General features: G+C 37.7%; 1 protein-coding gene across 5 annotated transcripts in view; it reads right to left on the bottom strand.

Annotated features, from left to right (window-relative positions):
* The window catches only part of PKP4 (plakophilin 4), a 231,775-nt gene that overhangs the window by 133,883 nt on the left and 74,057 nt on the right, over positions 1-23,835 (bottom strand). For all 5 annotated transcript variants that reach the window (XM_003795963.2, XM_003795964.2, XM_012808991.1 and 2 more), the window contains exon 2: positions 22,202-22,338. In XM_003795963.2, coding sequence (XP_003796011.1) covers positions 22,202-22,333 — 132 coding nt within the window. In that variant the 5' untranslated portion in view covers positions 22,334-22,338. The remainder of the gene's footprint in view (positions 1-22,201; positions 22,339-23,835) is intronic.

The following is a 23,835-nucleotide window of genomic DNA, read 5'->3' as shown; positions in this document are numbered from 1 at the left end:
ATGACCACCAGGTATATCTGCATCATCGGAGAAATGCAAATCAAAGCTATGATGAGCTACCATCTCACCCCAGTTAAAGAGGCGCTTATCAAAAAGATAGGCAATAATGAATGTTGGTGAGGATGTGGAGAGAAGAGAACCCTCACACACTGTTGGTAGGCATGTTAATTAGTGCAATCACTATGGAAAATGGTATGGAGGTTCCTTAAAAAATTAAAAATAGAATTTCCATATGACTCAGCAGTTCCACTGTATATACCCAAAGGAGAGGATTTTAGTGTATCAAAGAAATCTGTGCCCTCATGTCTACTGCAGCACTATTCAAAATAGCCAAGATATAGAATTAACCAATTGTCCATCAATAAAGAAATGGATAAAGAAAGTATGTATACACAATAGAAGAATGAAATCCTGCCATTTGCAACAACATAGATAGACCTGGAGAACACCATGTTAAGTGAAATAAGCAAAGCACAGAAAGACAAATCAAATCTTACATGTTCTCACTCATATGCAGAAGCTAAATATTAAGAATAATTGATCTCATGGAGATAGGGGAATAGATTAATGGCTGAGAGAGGCTGGGAAGGGTAGTAGAGAATAGGGGATAAAGTAGGGATGATTAATGGATACAAGAATATAGTTAGATAGTCATGTAGAATCAACAATACTTGATAGCACAACAAAATAAGTATAATCAACAGTAAGTTAGGGTATACTTTAAAATAACTAGAAGACTAGACCTGGACTGTCCCTAATACAAAGAAATGATAAATGCATGAGATAACGGATATTCCAATCGCCCTGATTTGATTAATTCACATTTTATGCCTGCATCAAAACATCACATGTATCCTATAAAAGCTATACGACCATTATTTACTCATAATAATGAAAGATGTAAAAAAAAAAAAAAAGGGAAATTAGCTTGAATTTGACACCTCACTTGGACTCCTACTGCTATTCTTGGCTGATGCCCTATGCTGCTACTTCTCCAAACTCAAATCTTACTTTTCTTTCCTATATATCGAGAAGGACAACCAAACTTCCAAATATCTTGTGACGAGTTAGAAAACATCCCGAAAGTATAAGGATTAAATATGCAGTGTGTTTTGTTTTTGCCATCTAACCATTTTTATCTGGACATTTCCTATTTGCAGGGTTCTCTGAATGCAGTTACAGAAGAGTCAGTTTTCATCATCTTGCAGAGAAAATAAAGCAAAAATCAGAAGAAAAATAATGTGTGCACAAAAGGAAAAAAATACATGACAAAATAAATTTGGGAAAGATCTCACATGGCAAAGGAATCTAAATGGATTAATATTTGACATTTTTCTCATTCATTTTATTTAATACCATTTAAAGTACTATAATACATAGAATTCTCTGCTTAAACAAAATTCAGTGCAAATAAGCCCCAGAATAGTGACACAAATTCCATATCCATTTTAAAAATAATCTGACAGTCTAACAAAGACAATTCAATGGTAGTATCCAAATGTCAAAATGCACTCCAGGCATTCAATCTCTCAACTGATTGAAGAGATATCGATTTAATTAGAATTTACACTTCATTTTATTTTTAAGATATAAACCAGCAAAAATAATTCAGGGTCTATGACAATCAAAATACACTTCAAATTTTGAAATACTGTCAAAGGTATTTTTGATTACAGCAGAAACTATATGCAGGAGAAATTGATTCTTGGGAACTGGAAGAATAAAGCAATCATTATTCTGGGCCATTTATGAAAAGACTTTACCTTTAAAGAATTTCTACAAATATTCAACTAATTAAGTTATGCAACAGACCTGTGAAATCTCATCAGTTATACTAAGGAAAACTATGGTACCAGGTTTGAATATGCAAACATATTCACACACATATGTGAATAGCTATATTTATTCATGGATATCACTAAAAGCTATTAGAAGCAGGTTTAAGTAAGTGTGAAGATTATGGGCTGAATGTAGGTATTATTAGGAAAATCCTAACTTCTGCAACTCCTAAGAGCCTATTAATAGTTGTGCCCTGGTTTGGTGCTCTACAATTTTTAACAAGGGCACTTGCTCTCCAGCAGTTTATAACTTAAAAGAACAGATTCTTATCCATGTCTTAAATTTTTAAAACTCTTCTCCATCTTCTTTGCTTTGACCAAACAATAGGAAACATGAGTGCTAGTGGTGAGGAGATAGAAAGAGGAAAATGGAAAGAGCTGAGAAAGCAGGGAAAGGACACAGCATTCAAAGTAAGTGAATACCGAGGGGGACACTGAAGGCCCAGATACCGGGTGAGGAGGCTGAGCCCAGACAGAGGCTTCCTTCTGAGCTAATAATAAGCACTGATCAGAAGTAATGCCCAACTGATTTGTGCCACTGGTCCACAACAAATGTGGAGGGCCTAGGCTAGGTTTACTTTCTTTTAAACTTTGGATCCCAAAATACAAGTGATGGATCTCTGGAGGCTTGCTAATACTATATATATACTCATGTGCAGAGGATGCAATCATATCCTTGTCCTGTGAATGAGAGGCTCTAGGTGGGACAGAGGAGTTTTGTTCATTAAACTCCAGTGTCCTTAAATGTTACTTTGCTGCTACTGTTCCCTGTTTCCACCTCCAGGTAAAGAGGATTCTATAAACATGGTGTCTGCCCTTCTGAAGTTCCAATAGATGATAAACACAAACTCGTCCAACAGATATGAATACCAGCTGGGCTGGAGCAGTGGCAGAGACACACTCCGTAAATACTGAGTTGAATAATTGAATGAGAATACAAAGCTTTCTGGTGGCTTGTTCATTTCACCCCACATTCACTAATCAGTGCACAGAGCAAAGGCTCCATTACTCTTGCTGCCTGTGTAATGCAGCCTGCATCTCACTCAGCAGAGTGAAATGAATGTCACTGGGACTTGTTGAGCTGGAGGAGGTGAAGATAAGAATATTTGCGACGGGGAGAACCAAATTTATGTTTTTAACTTAAACATATTTGAGGCCTCAAATATTCTGATACCTAATTCTTAGTGCATAATGTTATATAATAATATTCCTCAAATAGAAAGAACTTTATTCTCATTTTCCTGGTTATAAGGGTATTTTAACAATGCTTTATATGTATAACAATAATTTTTACAAAATGATTTTTACATTTCTCTTCTAACTTTCATTCTCATGAGTCTTACACTGCCCCTGTGTAATAGACAGACAAATAATTACTCTTATTCCCACTGTCTGACAGAAAGAGGCCTGGAAACACTGCACGGCTGCCCTAGGGCCACACATCCTGAATGTGGTTTGTTTCAACTGGGCAAGGCTCTACTGAGCCAGGCAAGGGCACAGGGTGTCACTGGTGGGAGACAGGGGTGGGGCTGGGAGGAGAATTCCTGCTAATTGCTTATGAACTGTCTGACCATCAACTGCTACCTAACCCATTTACACCTCGGTTCTCTCCTATTTAAAATGTGATAATCCTCTTAATTCCTAAACTGCAGGGTGATGAGGAATTAAAGGATGTGCACTTGTCATCACTGGCAGTGATGCCCATAGTAAGTGCTCAGAAAACAGTATTATTCTAACAACAGAATTCTACCTTGCCTCCCTGGGTGAGAACAACTAGATGGGTACAACTAATCCAGTCTCTCCGTGCTGTTCTCCCACGTCAGTTAAGACCTTTTAGGGCACTACAGTTTAAAAACTGGCCACCTTGATCCTTTGTACTATTTAATAATTTTTCATTTCTCTGTCACTTTTAAGCTGCTTCACAGGATTAAAATTTCTGGATACCCAAAGATTATCCTTCAAAAGTCCATTAATCTTCTATTTTCAAATACTACGGTCATATCATTACTTTTTTCTGACTTACTAACTAGAACGTATAGGAAGCACATGCTTTTCTTGATGACTTCAGAGAATTGCTATGTCCTCACAACCACATGAACACACTGGTCTCTGGGCCTGCCTTTCAGTTGTTCTTGTCTCTTCCCCTGACACACAACCATCAGCTGCTGCTGTCACTGTTCCTCTTCTGATTGTGACCTCATGTTTTCTCTTTCCTGCCCTTTGGTCCCTCTCTTCTTCTTGGCCTCCACCATTTAACATGCTTATCTAAAACAACGCTCCACAGAATACAAAGATAAATTATATACGAGTTGAGCAATCCCCACCGCCAAATAAAAAACGCTCCAAAATTCAGGTTTCTGGATTAGGGATGCTCAACCAGTACGAGTATTTTGTAAATATTCCAAAATAATAAAAAAAAAAAATTCCAAAAATCCAAAACACTTCTGGTTCCAAGAATTTCATATAAGGATACTTAACCTATATTTCAAATTAGAGTTCATATATTTGACGGTGAGGGCCTAAACAGCAAAATATAAGATCTTTGCAATTATTTGGGGACATATAATTTTAGTGTGTTTCAAACAGCTGGATTTGTCATAGCCCAACACAAACACAAATGCCACCTGTCCACATGTGCATGCACATGGGTGTGCTTCAATGCTTCTATCTGTGTGAGTGCTGTCATAGCCAAGTTACTTTAAGTGTTTTATTCAATAGTTTTCAATATACAGATTAAAGTGAGCGATTTTTTAAATTTAAAAACTTAAATATGATTTAATAAACTTTGTTTTCTTTTTAAGACAGAGTCTTACTCCACCTCCCAGACTATCATGTAGTAGCGTCATCATAACTCATAGCAACCTCAAACTCCTGGGCTTGAATGATCGTCTTGCCTCAGCCTCCCAAGTAGCTAGAACTACAGGTGCCCGCCACCACTTTGTGTTGATTTCTTTTTTTTAGTTTTTGTAGAGGCAGGGTCTTGCTCTTGTTCAGGCCTGAACCTGGCCCCTAGGGATCCTCCCACCTCAAGCTCCCAGAATGGTAGGATTACAGGTTTGAGGCAACATGTCAGGCCAGATTAATGCTCCTATTTTTAAAAAATCAAAATGTTTGAGATTAGAAAATTTTTGTGTTTCTATAAAAGAAGTGTTTTAGTTGAGATTATACTTTGAACTTTGCTTGTTTCCAATTATAAATGGTAAAGGAAAAAGTTATCAGGCAGTAGAGGAAAAAAATCTGTATTCAATATTCTTTCCAATGTAACTTGGGATTCCAAGTTTTCTGGAGAGAAAATGGATATTATAAAATTAAATTTAAATTTAGAACTCTAGAATAATGCAACAATTTTTCCAAATGCAGAAACTAAGAAGAAACAAAAGCCAAACATTTAAGAAGGCATAGCAACACTACTGACTTACAGTGCATGTTTAGTGATTTCCATTACTATTTTACAAGATGGCAGGAGCATGCAAAGTTCAATAAAGGATTTTATTTTTTAATTTAAACAATATTTATAGGATTTTGAAAGTCAGTATATTGAGTCTTGAAGGGAAAATTACCTTAAACATTTTAAAATTTAATGCAAACACAAGGAAATAAAATTTTATTCTATCCTTCAAAGCATCTCTTTACTACAAATATTAAATAGAGAAATATCACCATCTTACCAAAAAATGTAAGAATCAGAGTAATGATGTTGATTCTGGTCTTTAATACTCCACCAGGGAACATCCGGAACAGCCCAGCCCAGCCTGACACTAATCAAAAGGGAAGTACAGTAAAGCAGGTAGGAAAGTGACCAGAGGAGCAGCTAGGCCCAAGTGCCAGGGCACCTGCACTCTTCTGAAGCAGCCTGTGGCAGAAACTCGTGGTAGTTTATGGCCATTTCAGCTACAGCACATAATTCCCAGCTTTGGGGGCAGCTTGCTGTGGCCAAGGGACCAAATTTTATGTATATGAGAAATAAGCTTCTTCTAGAACACACTCTCCCAAAGGAATGTGGTTATTATTCCTTTATTCCTACCTGCTGGCTGGAACCCAATGAAAACCTGGAGCTGCCTCAGGCCCAGAGATAGTAATGTTACATATAGCAAAGCTGCCTTGGCTAACTATGTACCACTGCTTCCTGGACTGTTTTGTGATAGAGAATCATATTTTCATCTTGTTGAAGCCACTGTACTTTGATGTCTCTGTTACAGCTGTAAAACTCAAGGCCCAATTAACATACTGATTTACAACAGAGCTGTGTCAGTACCTAGGTAGCTGCCTCAACTCCTATTCTAAAGCTTAGAACTGCCTAAACAAAGTATATTCTGAATACCTTTACTGGTTGCAAGCATCTTCATTGGATTATGCATCTAAAAGGCTGGGACTATGTTGTCTATACTTTTTATTTCTCTGAAACTGTCTAATACAGGGAAAACTGACAGAAGGGAAGGATAAGGGAAAAAATTTTAAGCTGTAGGCTTTAGGGTTAGAAAGCCCTCTAGGGCGAATCCTTTGGCAATTGCTGAAGTCTACAGATATCAAGTCTGGTTATCTAACAAATATTAACTGAGTGCCAATTATGCAGCAGGTCCCATTCTAGGAACAAAGACTTGTGCTATGTATATATAATGTATACATTCTAGTAAATTAAAAGCTTCACAAACTCTCTGAGCCTAAGCTTCCTCATCCGCAAGATGGGAATATTGAGTGCAACAAATTTATAGGATTATTGTAAAGATTAGATGAGGTGACTTATACAAAGTGGTCAGTACCACACACTTTGGTACTCTACAGATATTCACCAAAATGCTGTAGTACAATAGCAGTATTCAGTGAGTAAAAGAAGTCAGAGGTTGCTATGGCCATCAGGGTTTGGTATTCATTTTATTTATAATGCCTTATCTTACAGGAATTCTAGACTTTTCTTACTGACAAGTTTATTGGGTATAACATAAAGTACTTGGGCTAATATTAAAAACCAAAAATATTAAAAACTCTTAAACAATTCCTCTTCGTAAAACTATTTCAGTAAGTGAACAAATTCTTTCCAATAAGATGAGCTGGGAATCTTTACGGAGCTGGCAGTAGACATTACCTCTTCATTAGGACGGCTGCAGTCCTGGAGCAGAGTGGATTGCTGCTGCAACTCTGCCTACACTGTGATCCAAACCTACCTTCCACCCAGCACAGCTCATCTCAAAACAAACTGCTTCTCAGATCCAGCAGAGCCCTCTGTCAGAACAATGGCATTAGACTAGTTTAGACTGCAGAATGATCAGCTGCACTACAGGTCAGGAGTCATCCTAGGGTGGGTTCCAATAGAAGAAAAGGGGGGATTCTATCAACTCACCAAACAAAATTGCAAGACTGGGAATTGAAGATCTCTGGTAGATGAAGATGAAAAATAAACTTAATGCTCTGCAGGAAACAAAGAGCAAGAGAGTAAACAGCACACCCACACAGGGTGGGCGGCTTCATTTCGCTATAGCAATTTCAGGGGCAATTAGATTTGAACACCAGCTTTATCACTAAAATCCCCAAAGAATGATAAAACTTCAATATTGATGAAATCCCTGGTAAATGAGATAGCTTTGTGTCTGAATAGGTACTTGACCAGCTATTAAATATCAAGCAGTTTATTAGACTGTAAATATTTGATCTAAATGAAGTCTCATAACAACCTATGAACTGGGCACTATTATTGTAATTTTATAGAATAAACAGGCCGTGAGAGGTTAAAGAGTGCGCCTAACATGATAAAGTTGTTTGGAGGAATCTGAATCCAAATCTAGGTCTGTTTGACATCAATACCATACTAAGACAAATTTTAAAATTTTACTAAATTCTTGGCAAGGTACAGAGACACACTGTAAGTTTACTGATGAGTCAGAGTGATCAAATTAGCACTATAAATAATAATGAAGGTAACACTTAAAAATATTCACAGTGACGTCCCGAGACATACTGAAGTCCTCAGGGGTCCATGTCCCTCTTCTACAGGGTCCTGGGGGCAGCTGGGGGCCAGGATGCTCTGGCTGATAGACTGATGAGCCCACCCGGCTGCACTCGCCAGAATGTTCGTAAAGCGACCAGGGAAGAGCTATTCCTGTTCCTCAGCTCAGTCTGTCCTTGTTGGGAGCCTCCTCTGACTGGCTTTCGGGTGGCCATCTGACATTTTTCTGAGCTGTCAGGGTGCTTGCCCTTCAACTTGCCAATGCTAATGTGCCATGTGGACTCAAAACTCACTGCACTGGTTGACACGGTTTTCTCAAAATGTTTTAAAATCTCATTCTGGGCTTATTTTGGACAGTCAAAATGCTAACTAAAACAGTCACAGAATAGCAAATGAGATCTTGTAATTTGCAGTCTTTGTGGCCCATCTACTCTATGTTTCTAGTCTGCCTGGATAAAGCACTTTGAAGCTGGGACATATTTTTCATATACAAGAATTGTGTTGAAAACGGCTCCATATTTTTTGCATAGTGCTAGTCATAAAAGAAGACAGCCCTAATTACTACATTTACCTTCTTCTGTGTAGGAATATATCATAAGGGAACACTTAGAGGATACCGATGTGAGCTCTGCCAGTTCAAATAAATCAGTCACAGTGATTACAGTTGGCTTTGGATTGCATCCAGGTTACAGGAAGCAAGAATAGATTAGGGGTATGCACCATCACAGCAGTGACAAACTCTCCACTTCTTTGTAAAAGCACCAGTATTTGTGCAGGCTTAGACATGACTAAAGCTACGTTTTCAATGAAATATTGCTGGAAGCATTTAAAAGCCTGAAAATATAATTCTGTTAGCACAGATGTCTCTTCCCATCCCCCAAAAGATGTGTGACATCACTTCAAAATACTGTCAGTCTGCTGGCACCAAGCTGTTGGGTTGGAGGGGCCGATGTCTGCACTAGTAGATGCAGCCCAAGTTTGGCACAGTCCTAGTCAAGATTCCAGGACCTCTACTTCACTTTAGAATTTAAAAAAGTTCCAAATTTGAACAAATCCCTTTAGCTACTAATTTTGTGCACAATTGATTTTTCTAATAGAAAAGACGAAAGTATTAGGTATAAGGTCTGGCTTGGTGGCTGGTGCCTATAATCCTAGTACTCTGGGAGGCCGAGGTGGGTGGAATGCTTGAGTTCAGGTTTGAGGCCAGACTGAGCAAGTAAGACCCCCATCTCTAAAAAAATAGCCTGGCATTGTGATGGGTGCCTGTATTGCTAGATACTTGGAAGGCTGAGGCAAGAGGATTACTTGAGCCCAAGAGTGGGAGGTTGGGCTATGACGCCATGGCACTTTATCAAGGGGGACAAAATGAGACAGAGTCTCGCCTGTGAAAAAGTTTCAGGTATAAGCTATCATATAGTATACTTGTCTTGAGGAACCTTTTTTTTTGAGACAGAGCCTCAAGCTGTCCCCCTGGGTAGAGTGCCATGGCTTCACTGCTCACAGCAACCTCCAACTCCTGGGCTCAAGCGAGTCTCCTGCCTCAGCCTCCCAAGTAGCTGGGACCACAGGCACCCGCCACAATGCTTGGCTATTTTTTGGTTGCAGCCATTATTGTTGTTTGGCGGGTCCGGGCTGGATTCGAACCCACCACCTTAGGTGTACGTGGCTGGTGCCTCAGCCGCTTGAGCCACAGGCACTGAGCTGAGGAACCTTTTTAATTTTACTTTGGATATCTTCTCCCCCATCTGATACACTATTTTGGGGGGGGGGGTCAGGGGTGTTTTTACTTCCTTCTTTACCTCTCCTAGGTTATTAATATGAGTTTGGGTTCACTAATGTATTTGTATTTATTTCATGAAATGTCAACATTTTCAACAAACATGTACACAACAAGTACTAAAAGCTAAATAGTATCAGAGTTTATTCTAATTTCTGGAATATTCTTATCTCTGGAATATAGTAGAAAGCATCCTTAGAGGGGGGCTGTTCAAACAATAGGGTATTTTATATATTTTTTCTGCAACTTTCTTCTCTTACTTAATGACACTTTGTGTAATCTTTCCACGGCAGCTGGTAAAGATATATCTGAGGAATGTCTTAATGAGATTTCTGAAAGGAGTTGCCTTTGCAGAATTGCTTCAAGATGACACAACCCGTATGTCCATGGGTCTAGATGGCCATTGATATTTCTCAGCACAAAGGCTGTTAGAGATGTGACCAAACCTCTCCTTGTCTTTGGTTGGAAACCCTTCCATGGACCAAGTCTTACCCTAGGCCCTCTACCTTTTGGTATTCTTTAATTTGGATCTTGGTCCTTCCTTAGTGGCCCTGGGTTAGAAAATGGTGTTTCCATCACATATCATCTTAGATAAAATGACTAGACAATGTTTATTGAACACTTATTATTGTTAGTAGGTTTGAGGACATAGGAAGGTCCATCTGAGGTTACCTGTTCTAGGTGACACAGCTTAGCAGGGATGCAGCTGGAAGCTCTTACTCTTAACCACTGTGCCAATCCATAGTTCTGGATCTCAACACTGCTAATCCAGTTTCACAACCGTGATTCACCTGCAAGTCTTCCATGTCTTGTAATCTATATGATTTAACTTATGTTTCTTCTTTCCTCTGTTGACTTTAGACAATGGCAATTTTTTATTACGGCTTTTTTTTTAACCAGTCATTTTATTTTGAGGTTTTAGAATCATTAAAAATTTTATGCTAAGAAATTTGGAAAACACAGGGAGAAAAACACCTAAAGATATCTACTCAACACTTAGGAGTCATTCCTTCTGTTTTATTAATGAGATCATATGTGTTTGTGGGCATACACATGAATATGCATTTCTACAGCAAAACTGGATCATTCCATACTTACAGTTAGATGTTTTATTTTTTCATCCATATTTATGCCCCATGTCATTAAAAATTCCTTAAAAAGGTGATTTAATGGCTGCATAAAGCTTATCACAGATATGTACTATAATGTAATCATTTTACTTGTGTTGGTCAGATTGTTACTAATTTTTAGTTATTGTAAATATCACTATAATTAGTATCTTTGTGCTAATATTTAACATTTCCTTAAACTGAATCCCTGGAATTGGAATTTCTGGATTATAGACATAAACATTTCGAAGGCCTTTACTACAGATCATTAAAGTGCTTTCCAAAATAGTTGTATCAGACCATTTTCACCAATACCACATGAAATTGTTTATTGCACTACACTCAGTTTTTTGATTTACTGTTTGGAGTATAACAGGCAGACAGATTCTTGGTATTTTAATGTCTATTTCCATGATTACTAGTGAGGTAAAACATTATTTCACATGTCTATTCATCATTTATATTTCTTCTTTTGTCAATTGTCCACTGATGTCACTTTTCACCAGGTAGTCCCTATTTCACCCTAATGATTTATAATGGCTCTGCACAGACTGCATTCATTTAATCACTAATAGGTACCTGAGAAACTCCTGGTGCTTACCTTGTCCTGTGCTCTGGACAGAATTCTTATCCGTTGTAGTCAAGAGCACCTTTGAAAATTTTCTTACAAGATTTTTTCTAAGTTAGCACCTATCTTAAATAACTAAAATCGTATTACCAATACTAATATTTCAAGCACAATTGCAAAATGCTACTAGGTCCAAGAAAATGATTAACATGTACAGAAATTTTATCTCAGCTTAAACTGCACATTTACTTTTGCATCTTGCAAATTCAATAAGCCATCAAACCATGATTCACAGATTGAAGTTACCAGGTTTTTAAGTGCTGGAACAATGAAAAATGCCATTGCCTAAATGAAACTGCACTGACTGGGAATTCTCCATGTACGGTGCCCAGTTGTGTAACTGTAGTCCCTGTTATCAAGAGTGAATCAGAACAATGGCCAATACTGACAGTCACCAGATTAGCATATAGCTTGAGGACCATGGTAAGCAAGGAAGCAGAGAAGTGTAAAATCTGATCAGTAATACCCAATAACCTTTGATCCCTGGTTTGGAATCTTAACCAAGCAAGAAACTAGTTGTTGTAAATACTAGAAATTTTTCATTCTTAAGTCTTAAATTTAATTCCTCCCTAAAGAGAACACGTTTAATTATCAAAAAGGGTAAGAGGATACAAGAGTGAACGCATTTCATAAGCCACTAAGAACACCCCCCTTCTGGTCCTTCACATACTACAGACAATAAGCTGGGTATCAATCAACTCCTGGGTTATAAGCACTTTCCCTTTAAAATGCTACACACATACTCCTGCTCTACTCCACTTATTTGGAATTTAGTGTTTCACTGAAGCCTAATTTTATCTGTTGCAGATTAAAATTCTTTCTTTTATCTGAATTCTTGCAAAGTTTTTTCCTCCTTCTCTTTGCAAATATAAAATTTTGACACGGTAATTCAGCCAGGTGCAGTGGCTCACGCCTGTAATCCTAGCACTCTGGGAGTCTGAGGTGGGTCGATTGCTTGGGCTCAGGAGTTAGAGACCAGCCTGAGCAAAAGCAAGACTGGTCTCTACTAAAATAGAAAAAAATTGAGGCAAGAGGATCACTTGAGCCCAAGAGATGGAGGTTGCTATGAACTATGATGTCACAGCACTCTACCCAGGGCAACAGCTTGAGACTTTATCTCAAAAAAGCAAACAAACAAACAAACAAAAACATTGTGAAGATAATTCCTAGACAGGTCTCTTTTCCTATCTAGGAATTACCTAGGAGATGCCTGCGATATAATGAGGTCATTAAATGTACATTCAGGGTTTTATTTTCTACTCAGGAAAACTGTATGTCCACCTGTCTCAAGTGTACACTTAAAATTAGCTTATAAATGATTGCATGATACTTTTGGTTTTCAATAATATTTTCTCTTATACAGATGTTATGCAATAAAACTCCAATGTTTGGCAAAAAATAAAAGGGAGAGGGGACAGCAGGCCCAGTAAAGAAATGCCAGCTCTTTGTTCTTACAATGGCAGACCTGGCACACATGATTGATTGGCCATTCTTTTTAATACTATTCTACTGGTCTTATAGCAAGGAGGGCACTTTCCAAGTCTAACAAGAGGGTGTCTGTAAATGTTTTTTTTTAAATGGGAAATGGAAATAAGTCTTACCAAGAGTAAAGAAGTTTGCTTTAAAAAAATTATTCAAATAGTTTTACATCAATAAAATACATTTGCCCAGTTTTGTAGTTCTGTAGTGTAGATATCAAACTAGCTAAGCATAACAGCATTGTGTTCAGTGCCCATAGCTATACAAATACAAGTTTCATACAACCTTCAAATCTTCTAATCAATCAGCTTAGAATGATGCCAACAGCAGCAGCCACTAAGATATATTTGTCACATAATAATCAGAATTCATTTGCATTATTCTCTGCTGAGAAAAAAGAAAAATCAAGATCCTGCTGTTAAGAGCTTATTATTATTGAAAAAAACAGTATTCACCTTATTATGGAACAAATGAGAAAATGGCACAATGGAAAACCTCTAGGACATATGCTTCAACCCCCCCCCCCCAATAGTTATAGCCTTAAAGCAAGAAACATAGGAGCTAGTTAAGGTCACTAATGAAAAAAGGGAGAAGTCAATTTACTCCTTATTGGGCAAAAAAGGGCTGTTGCTGTTGTTGAGACAGAGTCTCACTTTTGTTGCCCTGGGTATGACTGCAATGGCATCATAGCTCGCTGCAACCTCAGACTACTGGGCTCGAGTGATCCTCCTCCCTCAGTTTCTCCCTGTAGCCTGGGACTACAGGCATGTACCAGGATACATGGCTGAGACGGGGTCTCACTCTTGCTTAGGCAAGTCTTGAACTCCTGAGCTCAAGTGATCCTCCTGCCTCAACCTCCCAGAATGCTAAGATTAAGGCCTAAGGCAGCATGCCCAACAACAACAAAAAAGCATTCTAAAAAAATAAGACAATTTATGGAAATATTTTTAAAAGAGGAGAAATTGTGGGCACTTGTCAACTTTGTGACAGAAAGGTATTTCTAAAGGAACAATAGAATGTAGAAATGCTAAATATGAATGAAATAGTAAGAATTACTAACTCCTCCAGAATCGTTTATTAAAAGGCTACAGGCAGTGGTAAAGGACCTTGATCTTAATATAGGCTCTAAGAATGATTTTTGGAAATACTATAAATGAGATATGTCTTAAGTTCTGCGGCTTTATAGGGAATTTCATTTCCCTATTTCATTTGTAAAGGTCTACAAATTAAAATATTAAAGCACCTATGCATTGAAATGCCTTAAACTCCAATTTTTTAAAATTTTATTTATTTATTTATTTTGAGATAAGAGTCTGACTTTTTCACCCTGGCTAGAGTGCTGTGCTATCATAGCTTACAGCAACTTCAAACTCCTACGCTCAGGTGATGTCTGGCCTCGGCCTCCTGAGTAGCTGGGACTACAGGCACCTGCCACAATGCCCGGCTATTTTTAGAGACAAGTGTCTCCCTCTTGCTCAGTCTGGTCTCCAACTCCTAAGTTCAAGCAATCCACCTGCCTCGGCCTTCCAAAGTGCTAAGATTACAGGAGTGGTCCCGCCACGCCTGGCAGAACTCCAATTTTTAAAGGAAAATTAAATTTTCATTCAAGAGTAAAAGGGCTTTCAATTCTAAGTATACTATCTTGCAATTTATGATAGCCACTTTCATATTTGAAATATAACCATATAGGATATAATTATATAATATGTATTTGTCTTCAAGTCTCACTAATGGGTTCTTTCACGTTAAAGTGTTTCCATTATGTGTTAACTCCTGTATTTCCAAGATTTGGTTATATAAAAACTCAAGATTCTATAAGTTAAGATATACATTTGTCTTTGAACTACTTGAAAAGAACTTTACATTTTAAATGATTTTTCTTAGGAATGCCTGAAAAGAAATAATCATAACCTAAATTATGTTTGTACAGCAGATCCTATCACTTAGAAATAATATATTCATAAAATATAAACAGTTGAAGTAAGACCATATGGACCCATTACTGTAAAGTAACAAAAATGGCAATTTAGAAATTGAGAACACCTAAACATGAAGATAGGCACCAGTGAGGTTGTGTTTCATAACAGCAATGAAATAACTTTAAGGTTGTACCTGAAGGGAAAAGTCTGTTTCTGAAATATTATTCTTTCTAGAAGTGATTCTAAAAAGAAACAAACAAAAAAAACGATTGTGCAGAACAGAGAATTCAATGCCGAGTGATTCTGTCATCCACTTAATCTCACCAACTCAGCAGTCACTCACTTCAAATTTAACAGCATGAAGTTTGCATGTTCAAGGGAAAGATTATTCCATGTATTCATAATTTAACTCTGAATAGGAATTGGGAACTGAGTTATTCAACTGAAAAGGAAATTATAATTTTAAAATGCAAAGTCAAGGTTGACTTTAAAGGCTAAAAAAGGAAAAAATATTCTTTTACTTTTAAATGTAAACTAAAGGTAATGCTAATTTTGTGGTAACAATTAAAGATGCCGAAATTAACATTCATGTAAAATTGATGGAATACAATATCTTGTTTAAATAAAAGGGGGGGCAAAAGTACGTATGTTCTTAGACCTTACAGTTTAATTAATGACTAAAACATGTTTCCATTACTCCAGCCTGAAGTATACGATATGGTTTATGCCTCCGCATTCTTTTGGGAGTAGAAACTCCATTTGAAATAGAGTGTACCCTTCCCCAACCCCACAACTCTTTCCTTGACAAAATATTTTACTCAAGTGGGCTTTGAATAGATATTTTTTCATTAATTAAATACAAGCCTCATCTAATTTTGGATTAATAACAAATATGTTTGCATTTTTAGTTTACTAACCAATAAATATTTGGGGGTGCTACAATGCATTTCACATTTACCATCCAGCTATGTGTGAATAGCCAGAGTCTGTTCAAATTCCTAGAATTTAAAGCTCTTCCAAACAAACTCTTCAGTGTCAATACATTGAAAAAGATGTTTCCGATTGAATGAAGAGAATAACTACTAAATTATTCTGAACGTATAACTGGGGCCGTGTAAGATTGGAAAACATTGCTGCTGGGTCCAGTTGATCATTCACCAGACTATCGGAAAACGTGGGCAGATGTACAAATGTATATGCTTGTGTTTTGCTAACTTGGTAGTCTAATTTTTTATGTTGATGATCACAATTTCTTTTTTGGAGGTAGGGAGTATAACTGAATGAATCTGCTAGCCATACTCTTGTAGTACTCTTTAACCACAGAGACACTGGACGTGGGGGATACCCTGCATCACGGACACATGGAAGAGAAATGATCAATTTTGACCATGGAATGGCAAAGTAGCAGGGTTCAGAAGTTTTGAATACAAACCCAACAGTGTCACAAGAGCTCAACCACTTGACCTCATTCTGAACCTCATTTCTATAACAAGGTAAGGCTGTAAAATTTGATAATCCCATGAAAATCACTGAGAAAAGATCCAATCTTACCTTGTGTTTGATGCAGTAGTTGAGGCACGGAAGACTTCACTATAGGTTACACAATAACCACAACCACTAGGATAATTTAGGTGACAACAGGCAAAAAAGTAGAAGTTTTAGGCATTGTACTAATAGCATAGCACTTTCGGTTAAGCCACAAACTACCCTTGTTTATAGCTAAAGTAAAAATTCAGTCTTCTGCATGTAGCTGAGGTGTTGTCAAAGAGGACTACTTCATTGTAAATAAACGTAGGAGCCAAATAAAAGGAAGTTGCAAAGGCAGGTGTGTAACAGTTGAGTTGTTTCAGTTTCAGAGGAATAAAGTAAATAATTGTACTGGAACTTGTTCAGTTCTGGGCATTCTGCCATACAGGAAGGGTGTGTAATGACTGAAGCTAAGATATCCATGTAAAAATGAAGTAATATCAATAGGACACAGTTGGGCTCCAAATTTCCTTATTTTATCTTCAAAACTTAAGGATCTCTGACTCCTATTTCACTCTTTGATATTTAAATATCTTTTAAGTTAATATGGACACACTAAAGGTAGAATGGTAATTTTCACAAAAGCCAGAAAATAATGTATCTTGAAAGGTAGCATTCATTCTCTTTGAGAGCTTCACAAATGAGGAACATTGCAATTTTCATTCATCAAAGGTAACAAAAAAAGGATACACAGTATCCTTGAGATCTCACCAGAATAAGAGGAGTATATATAAAATTAGCATGTGGTACCAAATCTGTTCTTTGCTTTACCATTTCATGCTATCTGGACTGACCTTAACCTTAAATCTGCATTCCAAGCTCCTTAAATCATAAACCAAAAATATGAGAATACAGTTTGTGGGAGAATAGGAGTGCAGCTGAGTTAAAAGAAAGATCTCAATCATTCAAACAACTTTATGACAGAACATGAAAGAGTCTAATGAACATTACATGTGCAATTTTGCAGAACACTAATCAACTTGCATCCCGTGTAGGTCCTCTTTTAAAGAGTATTTATAAAACTAAAAGATCACATCTTATCAATTATAAAACTACAATGTACTCTACCAACTGGTAACACTACCCTGCATGACCTTGGCCTGCTTCTTCCTTGTGTTTGTGAAGTGATCATTCTAACACATCTAACAAAGGTGCAGAGGCAGCAGCAAGGCTCTGGATGAACAGCCAATGTCTTATCAAATTGCAATTCTTCTGCATCCAAATGTGTGCTATGTGTACTTCAAGAACTTACCAGTCAGTTTAGTCTAAGGTTTTTACGGGAGGAGGCAGGACTCTTTCAGGCATCACATTTGTCTTTCTTTATCTAATTATTACATGTAAGACATTAAGCTAGGCACTAACCAGTAACACATTCGCTAGATACTAGGATACTATCAGGATACAAAAGAATTCTCCTTTCCTACACCTGTATTCATCTTGCACTCCTAGATTCTTATTAGGAGTTGAGTTGAACAGTAGAAACTGCCAAATGATGATCCTAATTACAGCTAACTGGTGGCTGAAGTTCAACTGACACTTTCTGTAATTTCATACTCAAGTCCAAGAATCACATTACTTTGTTACTTCCACGCGTTGACTATCTCTTAAAGTACAAACCATATCATTTCTTCAGCAGTTACCCATATTACCTGGTCTATATGACACTGGTGGATATTAGCATCACCAAGATAACCACATCCTTTTATTTCTCACACTTAACTGTCAGCTAAATTGAACAGATAGGAGAAAAAAGAAATAAACACCTATGTCATTATTTGACCATCAATATGAAATAAAATTTTACTTTGCTCCATGCAGGGATTGCATTTAGTTTCTGAATCAATGTGGATATAATACAATTCAAATTGTCCTGAGAAGAAGAATGTACAGCTGGGTAACAAGTTTTCTGGGTACTGTGAGACTCTCTTGCTTACGGTGTTTCTGTGAATGTGCCTACAGGTTCTGTTATTTTCACAAAATTGCAAATTAATGACAAAGTAATCCAAGAGTCAATATTATTCACACACTCTCTTCCTTGAAGAATCATTTATTGCAGGTCTAATATATTTAGAGAGATATATATGTGCTGGGAGACAAGCAACCATTAACACATGTATAATAAATACATAATATAAAACAGGGCTTTGTCCTTATGGATGCAAAGGCACATATGACTAAGAGTCACAGGCTCGGAGCCCATAGCTCAGTGGTTAGGCTCCAGCCACATACAACTGGGCTGGTAGGTTGGAACCCAGCCTGGACCTGCTAAAAACAATGACAACTACACCAAAAATGTAGCTGGGTGCTGTGGTGGGCACCTGTAGTCCCAGTTACTTAGGAGGTTGAGGCAAGAGAATCGCTTAAGCCCAAGAGTTTGAGGTTGCTGTGAGCTGTGATGCCATAGCACTTTACCTGAGGGTGACAAAGTAAGACTCCATCATAAAAAAAAAAAAAAAGAGTCACAGCCGTGGTTTAAGGACTTAAAGGAACAAGGGAGAGCTCTGACTTCACTTCAGGCCAGCGTGAATATGGCTTCATGGAAGAGGTAGCATTTGGGTGGAAACAGGCTCCTTCCTTCTTTCTACCTGTGAAAGAGCAAGTGCCTTTCCGGCACCTGCACAGGCGTGCGTATTTGTGACTGACACCAATGTGAAAGGTTACTACTTCATAAAAGAATGAGAAAGTAAATTCTAGCATTATGGCAAGGAACACGGAACAGCTTCCAGCACTGGAGGATTCTGGGGAAAGCATGGCTGAGTGGTGAAGAGTATCATTGTTTTTACGACACCCTAAATCTAAATTTCAGATATTTAATAGACTAACAGTTTCTTAACAAGATCACCACTGGTTGTTTGCCATTTCCCTCCCTACCAGTACCATGAATGTCCCAGGGGGAGTACATGTGAGGTATTTTAATGACTTGGATATATTTTACAGAGGAACCACCCAGACTTTTCCTTTCAAAATTTAGGTGAATGTTTAAAGATATTATTTTGCAATTTTTTAGCCAGGTTCCTTGACTTTATGTTTGGAGTTGAAATAAATCCACATATTCCTAAAATTTATTTTCATAGGCTCTTTTTCTCATAGCAGATACATGAGACTATTCTTATTTGTGAGACTAGTGTGGTAAAGTTTTGAAAGTTTACTGCTATGCTTAAGTAAAATACTATCACAGCATAAACAATACTCAACATTCAGAAAGTTGTTTTGGTCCTCTATGTCAGTGCCCAATGTCTCACTGAATCTCAGGATACATTCAAAAAGTAGAGCCATCGGCTCCTCAAAGGCTCTTCTTGGAGCCTTTGTTTCTTATGTAGACATGTTGATAATAGTAATATTAGTCTTTAGCAGGTACCAGGTACTGTTGTTGTTAAGATTTGTACATAGGATATTTTAATGTTCTCACTCTTCTTATCCCCAGTTTATAAATGGGTACGTTGAGGCACACAGAAGTTAAGAAATCTTCCTAGGATGATTTAATGAGCAGAGAAGCCAGGATGGAAACCCAGACCATCTACCCACTTACATGGAGCGGGTCCCCTCCTTCTATACTCTAATGAAACCCACTGTTACGGTATCACTGCCACCAAACAATGTCTGTTTTCTGAGAACAGTAGAGCTGGTATCATCATACCATGGTTGTAACACGGCATGCCGGTGACGTTTTCGTCATGCGTCTCATATAAGAATACTGCTCTTTTGATACAAAATGTGACCAACATTAATTATTACATTTGAATGTTACATGGAGGCTAAGAGTGTCACACTCTGACTAGTATTTTTGAATTAAACATTTAAGAGTAGTAGCAATTGGTTTTCATATATAACTCTTCTATGCTCTATTCCACTGGGCAGATGATAGAGAGTGGCATATCTCAGGAGAGTTTTAAGAAATTTTTGCTACAATTATGTTGCTAGTGCCACAAAAATCCTATGGGAGCATTTAAAGCCAGGCAAGTTATCCCGGAACAAGAGGCAGACAGGGTGCCCTGGGTTGAATGACTGAGATACTAAGCACTGGGCACTGACAATATTTAAAAGAAATTATGTATGGAAACTGCAAATTAAATTAATGGGTTCTGATCTCTCAAGATAGAAACAAGAAAAATTATAGAGCGGTGGTTCTCAACCTGTGGGTTGCGACCCGTTTGTAACAATGAAAATACATCCTGCATATCAGATATTTACATTACGATTCCTAACAGTAGCAAAATTACAGTTATGAAGTAGTAACGAAAATAATTTTATGGTTGGGGGTCACCACAACATGAGGAACTGTATTAAAGGGTTGCGGCATTAGGAAGGTTGAGAACCACTGTTACAGAGTATATCCTCCCACTAACTAACTAATCTGGAGATACATAATAATTGTTTTAATAAATAAGACAAATACTTTTATTTTTGACTACCTTGGAGAACTGAAACTGTTCTTGCTATCTCCCACAAAATATTCATTCAGAACACTAATTATTGCCAAAAGATAAAATTTTGCAGTCATCTGAGATCATCAAGGAATTCTAGTGCCAAAATCATAACAAGTTTCCGTAGTTTCTTCAACATGCAGGGCATCTAAGTCTAAAGGTACAAACACGAAGTTTCCATTGCTATGTTTACTGTATCCAGTTTCTAGTTTTAAGTCAGTTCTGGACATTTTGATTAAATTTACTGTCATGTTTCATCAAACACAGAATATACTAAGAGCCTCAAATAAATCAGAGCCTTCTCAGCTTCCAGCTCCTTGGGTCAAATCTTGACACTAGGAAGTGCTACTGGAAGAGTCCTTCTTTCCCCCCATAGGTGACAGAAGCTTAGACATTCTAGGGCTGGTGAAGATGAAATGGTACTGACTACATCTGTGTCTTCTCAAATTCTGTCTGTGGAATGCTTTCAACCTTCAAATTTCGATGAGGAACAGAAAATATTTTGACATCTTCCTAGCAGAAGAAGTTGTGAAATCATTTTTTCTTGAAAATACAGCTCTAATGTCACGTTAGACATATGTCATAGTTAGGGAGCAATTTTTCATGCCACATTCCAAGTTACAGCAAATAGTAAAATAATAAGGTATTAAATCTTATACTTCTTCAGTTTTTGCCATCATTAGTCATTTGAGCTGCTGATACTGATTGTTAAAAAAAACTCAGGAAATATACATTCGGTTTATTTCCATTAAGAAAATAAAACACTAAGTGACTTAAACATTTTTTTTTAAATTTAATATTAGATTACTCCAACAGACTAACTCTCACAGAGGGTGTGTAACTTTTTTTGGTGTGGGGGTGGGGGGAAGAGGAAGAAAAGAAAACTATCCCTGGAGCTTTAAATTTACATTCACCTTATTAAGCCTTTAAATCTTAAGAAATTAAATTCCAGAATTCCAATTTCTCTAAGTACAGCAGATAAGACCTAACTTAGAAGGTTACTTGGGTCTGAAGGATAAACAATATTAGTGCCTTAAAAAGAGTCCACATAAACATGACATTGAAGCAAACTGGCACAGTTTGACAAATTTTAGAACATTAGGTCACAGAATGAATATACTTAAAATTCAGACAAACACACAAATACAGCCTTTATTCAAAACTCACATAAAACCTATGTTAGAATATTCAGACTATCTGAAGGTATTCTCGGCCTCAGGCTGCCAGAGTCCGCACAGGAAAGCCATCACCGAGAACTACGCTTGACACAGCTTTGCGCGCATGCACACACTCTGCGATGTGGGGGAGACAGACACCGATCACCATCAAGATTGTCCTTACTTGCAGACGCACAAGTATCCTGCATGTTCCGATTCTGACTGGCACCTGGAGCGGCTCTACGTGCCAGTCATCCCAATGTACTCAGGGATGTAAACACCTTATAATTAGAAAACGTGAAGGCGTCAAGGACGTTAGACAAATTTAAAACACATCCAAAGATTAATTTTTTAAAGGCATTGAAGAAATAATTCATTGTACATTTCAGTAAGAGGATGTACCTGCTCCTTCACGGAAGCTAGAATAGTGGTGGCTGTGGTCTCGGGTTCCATGCCTGGGCCAGTGGAGGCAGTGTCCTGGCGGGTCTGCGGCTGCCCCTCCTCCACCAGTGAGGCCTGCTCAGGAGCTGGCATTCCTCCTGCAATCAAGCAGGCAAAGTGTTAACACTCTCTCCTGGGCTCCCTTGAAGGAAAGGTAGGGGCTGAGGATTTGCAGATGGTTCTTAGTAACTACAGTAGACTTCTCCCCACGATGATCTCAAGCTTTTTAAATTGCTAAGTTTTCTGAACAGGTAGGGAGTTAAGTAAATATGATTAACTTATCAGGTGACTAAATAATAAACTCTAGATTGCTACAAGGGTCAGTTTTCAAAGAACTATGCACACAAAAGGCATCTATAAATGTTAATTGACAGAAGAAGACAAGATGCCTTACCAGTTATGGAAGAGGCTTGTACAATAGAGGAAAATATGTTTAAAATTCAAGGAAGGCTTAAAAATAAATGAAAATTCTGCTATTTAAAAGAAATAAAATATATTAGTAACTAGCAATAGGATACCCTTGCTGAAGTCTTATAGCTAGCTTGGTTTCTTTAAGGGAATCTGGTTATCCAAAGATAACAATGGCTAGGGAGATGGAGTTAAAAAGAGAACTTATTTTTCAGGCCCACAGCTCATGACAGAAGGGCAAGTTCTTGGCAGGATATAAAGCGCCTCTCTTAAGACAATCCATGCTGAGAACAGTGTATTTACTAGGAGATTTACTGACCAGATATGGACTTTCTATAATTTTGAAAAATGGTTGGAAAAGATGCTCACATAAATCATTTTAATATTTTTAATAACTTGTCCATATGTCAGTCTGTCTTTTTGAGAGCACGGTCTGTATCATACCATAAACTTAGTGCCTGGCGTATATAATAGACACTCAATTAATGTTTGGTAAATAAATGGATATATGAATGAAGGATGACATCTTGTCCCTGTCTCATCCCAGACAAATCTCACCGTATCTGACTCAGGCACAGATCACTAAATCTCACCCAGGTTGCCCAGGGACCACATCTGCTTAGATGTGCTATTCTGTATCCTGATATAGGGACATTTAAGACTATAAATATTTTTCATAGTTTTCTCATAAAATTACTCTGCAATTATATTTTAATTCTTTATCAATTAACTTCCATAGTGTTCAACTCTATCATTTGATCCAGGACTTTTACCTCCCATTAACTCAAATTTAATTATTAGCCCAATATTTATTTCCAAAATCCTGTAAAGGAGAGCTGCACATACTCTCTGAGCTTCTGTCTCATTCCCTACTCTCCTGACTTCCATGTTAATGGAGAGGGTCTGGGGTCCAGGTTTCTGCTGGTGGTTGTTTTATTATTGCCATATCAATAGGCATAATGGCACAGTTAGTCTGGTTAATTTGTGCACTCCCTCCTTGACGCCAGCTTCCTGAGTTCTCATGCCTGCTCTAGCAGGGGAATTCTCTGTATCCCATTTTCACAGTGCATAAAGCTCAAGTGAACACTGATCTACCAGGAAGGTCTTCTCAAGTACAAACAGCAAAAGGATCTTCAGGCTTGAAATAAGTCAGCCTATGGTCCAAACTTAAGTCCCCGAGGACATGT

This window comes from Otolemur garnettii, unplaced genomic scaffold (genome assembly GCF_000181295.1).
Source record: "Otolemur garnettii isolate 467f Iridium unplaced genomic scaffold, OtoGar3 scaffold00098, whole genome shotgun sequence".
NCBI lineage: Eukaryota > Metazoa > Chordata > Mammalia > Primates > Galagidae > Otolemur > Otolemur garnettii.
Note: the sequence above shows the minus strand (reverse complement) of the source record. Positions and strands in the feature narration are given on the sequence as shown.